The 6,000-nt window shown below is 53.2% G+C and overlaps 1 protein-coding gene across 2 annotated transcripts in view; it reads right to left on the bottom strand.

Annotated features, from left to right (window-relative positions):
• WWC3 (WWC family member 3) overlaps positions 1–5,351 on the bottom strand; it is a 95,202-nt gene extending 89,851 nt beyond the window's left edge. The window contains exon 1 of one of the 2 annotated variants that reach the window (XM_072353147.1): positions 4,835–5,351. In XM_072353147.1, coding sequence (XP_072209248.1) covers positions 4,835–5,046 — 212 coding nt within the window. In that variant the 5' untranslated portion in view covers positions 5,047–5,351. The remainder of the gene's footprint in view (positions 1–4,834) is intronic. The other variant, XM_072353138.1, reaches the window with a different exon arrangement.
• Between the last annotated feature and the right edge of the window lie 649 nt (positions 5,352–6,000).

Raw genomic sequence — 6,000 nt, forward strand, 5'->3', positions numbered from 1 at the left:
GAACTCTCAAAGTACATAAGAACGTGAAGCGTACCTTCCAAAATAGCAGTGGTACTATCTATGTCGGTATCCTCATCTCTGTGGTCTGATTTCTCGGTGGTCTTGTATGGATCCAAAAATTGGACTTGATGATCTGTATGGGACCCTCTCAACTCGGAGTACTCTATCATTCTATGAATGAAAATGCTGAATGACACCGATTGTAACTCATGGTGCAGGAGTTGAAGCCCAACCTAGAAAAATGCTGTCCATGAAAAATCTTGATTTAAATGACTCTTCTGATTGTCAGTGGGCTGCCGAGTACTGCCAGCTGGACAGATGTAGTCCAATTCTAGCAGACAATCTCTTGCCTTTTTGAAAGAGGTTCCTACGAGCTCCAGAAGGTGCTCCTTTCCTTTGCCTTACTAGAGAGGCACTTCTTTCAGTCGTGTCAAAAGTTTGAGTATCCATCCCAACCTATTTCATTTGCCAGCCCTGATCTGTCTTCAGAGTTGTTCCTCTCCACGTGTCAAGCAAGGCAAGAAAATGTATGCAGATGTTTATCACTGAAAACGCTCACTTAATACAAAAGCAATAATAGCTAAGCAACTTTAATCTGGAATTTTCCAGCTTTGAATATCTGGCATAAGTATTCTTTGATTCAAGCTTCTCATTTGCAATCTCCTGTTCCTTCATAAAACCAAGCTGGGGAAAGAGAAACCACATCACACGGCATCACACCTCGTTTTGCCACTTGCTGTTAACATTAATTGCCAGATTACGTGAGTAGTTAGCAGCGGCAGCTTCTGCCCTGCTTCACCTAAAGAAGATGCAAACTGGGTAATACAGCAAATACCTGATGAGAATGAGGAGCCCTGGAATAGTTTTGGAGAAACAGTCAGCACTTCTGCACTTTTTTATCCATTACTCTATTTCCTCACTCTCTTCTGCAGTTCACCCCTGATAATATGTACCTGCCTACTGACCTCCTCGAGCTGACTCCTTTCAAGCCTATGAGTCTTGCCTGCTATTCCCACTTTCCATAACTTGGATTTTTTGTTAGTCTCCTTACCCAGCATATCTCACACCTCTGGATCCCTGCCTCACATTTCACACTTTGTTCTTACCCGTCCCCTTCCCAATTCTCCTCTCCAAGACTCTTGTAGGCTTCCTTCCACTCACGTTTTCTGACTCCTAAGACTACAGCACTCCTTTTCCCTCAGGGCTCCCAGCACAGCCAAGAAAAGAGCTGACACCCTCATACCCTGAACCCTCACCAGACCGGTTTCCTCTTACCTGTTTTTCCCTGTGCTACTGGTTTTCAGGCCAGTTCCCCTACTTTTTGCTTCCCAGGCTTCAGGTGCCTTCTCCCTACTCCCCATATTGCTTTGCTCTCCTCAGCCTACTACCAAGACATCCCTCCATCTGTCAAATTCCAAGGCCAATCCTGCTTGTTCCCATTCTCCTTGCTCCAACTCACATCCTCTACAAGATTCCTTCCCCTGGTTTCAAACTAAGCAGATCTGAAGTCTCAGAATGAAATCACTGCTGAGAATACAGGACAGAAAAGCTCCCTGGTTTCAATTAAGACATCAGCATTTCAGCTTGCAGGAAACTTCTGCAAAACATAGCTGCTAAAAATCCAAGCCCCTGCCCAACCCACATACATTTTTCAAAGCCTCCCAGACTGGCCCAAATGGATCATTTCTCCATGCAAAGGCGCTGTTTTACCTTACAAGTTTAAAGCCCTCATTCCAAAGCACGTAAATCTTCAAATAAACTAACGAACAAGACAACTCGCATTAAAAAGCTGAAAGAAACAATTTACCTTCCCCAGTGCTGCTCTGAAAAAACAACACTACCTCTCAGTGTGGAACACCTTTGCCCAACTCCCAGCAGTTTTGGCTAAGCTCTAATCCCCTAAAAGCACAGCCTTGTGACAGCAACTGTAGTAAGACGTGGTGCCACGGGGATCATCAATATCAACCATAAATGCAGTCAGTCTTTTATAAGAACATTTACAATCCTCAGTTATTGACCTACATCTCAATATACCAAGTGCTGTGCAAACAAGAGATAAAAAGGTCATTTGCTGCCTTGAAGAACTCGCAATCTATTAAGATTAAAGACTATTACAACAAGAGGAAAGCACGCGCTCAACAGTTCCAGGTTAAGATCTACAGGATCTGCCATACAAGCACCTGGCAATCTGTACAGATCAACACAACAATCTCCATCAAAGTAACCACTGATCTGATACCAAAGATAAGTGGCTTTTCCAATCTGCTCATCACTCTCCTTCCATTCTCCCTTTTCTTTATGCGTTTCTTCCACTTTTTCTTGCCCTACAAAAATCATACAGCACCCACTCCTGTGTTCTTTAACCCTTTCTACTCTCTACTCCCAAATCCTTCGCACAACACAATTCTCCTTCATTAACATCTCCAATTAGTACCTCCTTTCTCCTCTTTGCTTGAATGGGGCTTTTTTTTGTTTCTCTTTAAATCAAATAACTGTTTCATATTAAGTGCACTAATCTAACTATACAAAAGGCTGAGAAATCTCAAAGGGAATGCTGGAAAGAAAAACAAATGCTAAGTTTGCTACGGGGAAAGAAGAGCCTGTGGGGATGCTTACAGGAGTACTGCCCATAGGAAAGCTCGGAGGTGCTGATTCGCAGAGCCCTGATCATGTGCATACCTTGGCCTGAGGTCCCACAGTTCTGCCCAGTTCCTCCTGGATAGAAATGAAAGTGTTCCATGAATGCAGAAACGAGGCACCCGGCTACCAAATAGAGAATGCTGAGATACAATACAAGCATGTTATCCTATCCCGCACTTTTTCAAGTTCTCTTTGCAGAAACAAACAAACAACTTCAGTGCCATTTCCCTGATGCTTTTACCTTTCCTTCCCAAACTGTGACAGAACACAACTAACCTGATCCATCCCTACTTGCTGCTGCCCCCAGAAACAGCTGCAATGAAAGCCAAAAGACTGTGGCCACCTTTCCCTATACAGGAGAGAAGCCTCCCTACAGCAACAATAGCTGCCTATTCACAATAGAAGATCAACTTCCCAAGACTAAAACTAGCTTCTGCTACTCGAATTCCGGAGTTACTATTGATGTTCATTTGTCAAAACACCGTGTCTTTTCTACCTGCCTCAGTGCAGACGTCTCAATCGCTGCTCTGCAGCCCCTCCTTGCCCAATGTGAAAAATAACTGTTTACCAAACATAGCTGCAAAGTATTTAGAGACGTTTTCAAGCACTGTATGAGCGTTTCAATTATTTTTTCCAAAATAAAGTCATAAGTTTAGCAGTGCCGTTTAAGTTGAATGGTGCTGCATTCGAACTGCCTTCAAACGCTGCAGCGAATTGCTAAATCTTTTTACTTGTTATCCATTTGTAAGAGACTGCAGAGGATGAAACTGCTCATCCTCTGAAATGCAATGGCAGGGATGGCATGCAGAGAAGTCACAGACAGTCTGTTATGTTATTAGTTTCCCTCAAAACAGAGCATTGCAAGTAATTGAACGCTAGAAAGTACAGGTAGGTAAAAAATGCGCTATCAAAAGTCAACCAGCAAGTATTTCATACATGAGCAAAACATGCGTGCATGCATAAATATGTCTAAACAAAGAGACAAAAGATCCTGATCCCATCGGTAAATATTTAGGCTATTTGAACTGCTATGTATCATTGTGCGAGAGCGAGAATTGCTGAAATTGCTGCAGCCTTTAACCAGGCTGCGCTTAAATGTTTCTGTGGCCTGCTTAACATTCCAGGCATAGCTCTGGCAAGGTAGCTCTGGCCAAGGTTCAAACTGTCCTTGTCCAACTTTCACTTACTATAAAAACATTGTTTAATATAGAAAAGCATACACGGAGACATATGTTTCTTATTTCGCAGACACCTTGAATACTGACACTTGTGTTCAGTAACTCGACGTGGAAATTTTTAGGCGAAGGCTTTCAAGTGAGGCTGTATTTATCAGGCGGCCCCGCTGCAGACTTTTCCACACTCCCGCAGGTTTAAAGCCGTAGCACATTCTTTACCGGCTGAGCACGACTCGATCAAAACCCGGCAATATGGACCGACTGCAATCGAAATGAAGAGGCCAACCCGACCCTATCGCGAGCCCCAGGTCTGGGAGACGGCGGAGCACTGTCCTGGAACGCAGCAGACAGCAATTTGTAGCAGGCCGTGTATTTGTCAAACTGAGCCCAGGAATGTACCGCTCCGCTTACCTCTACGCAGCGTTATCTTTTACGAGAGGGTAATCTACCAAATTACTGCACTGCGCCTCAAGCTGCCTCCAATTAGTTCGAGCCAGCTAATAAATCAATACGGGCGAGCCACCCGGTTACAATGCTGCAATTCCAGCTACAATTCCACAAACCGGAAAACAAAAACACGGCGCTTCGTCCCAGCCCGCACCTCTCCCCTCCATAAGCTGGGCTGCGGCCGCACGCCCACCGTAGCCCTCATTCCGCCTCCGTAGTTTTACTTAGAGCCGGCGGCCGGCAGCTGGAGGCCGCGCACCCCGCCCCGCCACTCGGCGTGAGGCACCCCGGGGGCCGAGGGCCGCAGCCGGCAGCGGAGCAGGAGTCCGGGCCCGGCGGGGCGCGGCACGGGGATCGGGATGGCTCCCGCCCGCCTGCCCGCACGCTGCCCGCTGCCGGACAGAGGCAGCCGACGGGCCCCCGCGCACCCGGCCTCGCGGACCGCAGCGGGCTCGGGCTGGCGTCGGGCGGCTCCCCGCGGCCGGAGCGCAGCGGTCGGGCCGGGCCCTCGTCCCCCGGAGCTCGCCCCCACCTCGGGCCCGTCCGCTCGCCGCGCTTCCCCGCCGTCCTACCTGTCGCGGGGGTCGATCCACGAGGTCTGCCGGGTGTTGTGGTCGATGTAGAAGACGCGCCCGTCGAAGTCCCTCGCTTCCTCCCAGCCGGCGGGCAACGGCAGCTCCGAACTCTCCCGGCCGCGCTGCCCGCCCGCCGCCGGCCCGCCGCCTTGCCCCGCCGCCCCTTGCTGCTGCCGCTGTCGCCGCCGCCCGCCGGTCAGCCACGGCATGGCCGCTCCGCTGCCGGCCCGCCGCCGCCCAGCTCCGGCCGAAACCCGCTCCCCGCCCGCCGCCGGGGCAGCTCCCGTCCCGCCCGGGCCGCGGCCGTCCGCCGCCGCCTCCTCCTCTTCCTCCTCCTCCTCCTCCTCCTCCAGCACTAACAGGCGGCCCCGCGGGGAGCGGGACTCGGGCGGCTCCGGCCGCGCCGCGCCGGGCTCATCCTCCCCCGCGCCGGCCCCGCTCCGCGCCGGGCTCGGCCCCGCCGCGGCTCCTGACCCCGCCCGGGCCCTGCCCCGCGCCGCCGCGGCTCCCGGCCCTCGAGCGCGGCCCTCCGGCCTGAGCCCCCCCGCCCCGCCGCTCAGCGCCCCGCCACCTCCCACCGCTCCCGCCCGGCGCCGGCCCCGGCCATCTTCCCGCCCGCCCTCCGCCAGGGCCCGGCCCTCGCCTCGCCCCGCCCGGCCGTTCCCACGCTGCCGAGGGCCGGGCCGAGCCCGGGAGGGAAGAGGCGCTTCCCTCCTGCAACGGCCCCTTCTGCCGGCTCGGACCCGCCGCCCCTTCCTCTCCGGCCTGCGGGAGACGGCGAGGTCGGGCCGCGCCCCGCGCCGCGGAAGCCGGGCCCGAACTCAGGCACGTCGGCAGCGGACGAGGCGGCAGCCTCCGGACTGGGCTCGGGCCGAGCGGGAGGCGGCGGAGAGCGGAGCCGGCGGCGCTGCGGCCCGGCGGCGCTCGTCCCGTCCCCTTCCCGTGCCTGTGCTGTCCCGGAGGTCGGAGGAGGAGGGGAGCCGTCCCGTCTGCCCGGGAGGTGTTCGATGCTCCGCACCCCGCCTGCTCGCCGCGATCGTTTTGAAGAAGACGTGGGAGCAGCGGTGGTGCTGGGTGCGCCTGGGCAGGGGATGGGGAAGAACTGTACCTCTGCCCTGCCTGACATCCTAACCTTGCCCATTATCCCACAGCGCAAAAAAAAT

This window comes from Excalfactoria chinensis, chromosome 1, assembly GCF_039878825.1.
Source record: "Excalfactoria chinensis isolate bCotChi1 chromosome 1, bCotChi1.hap2, whole genome shotgun sequence".
NCBI classification, from domain to species: Eukaryota; Metazoa; Chordata; class Aves; order Galliformes; family Phasianidae; genus Excalfactoria; species Excalfactoria chinensis.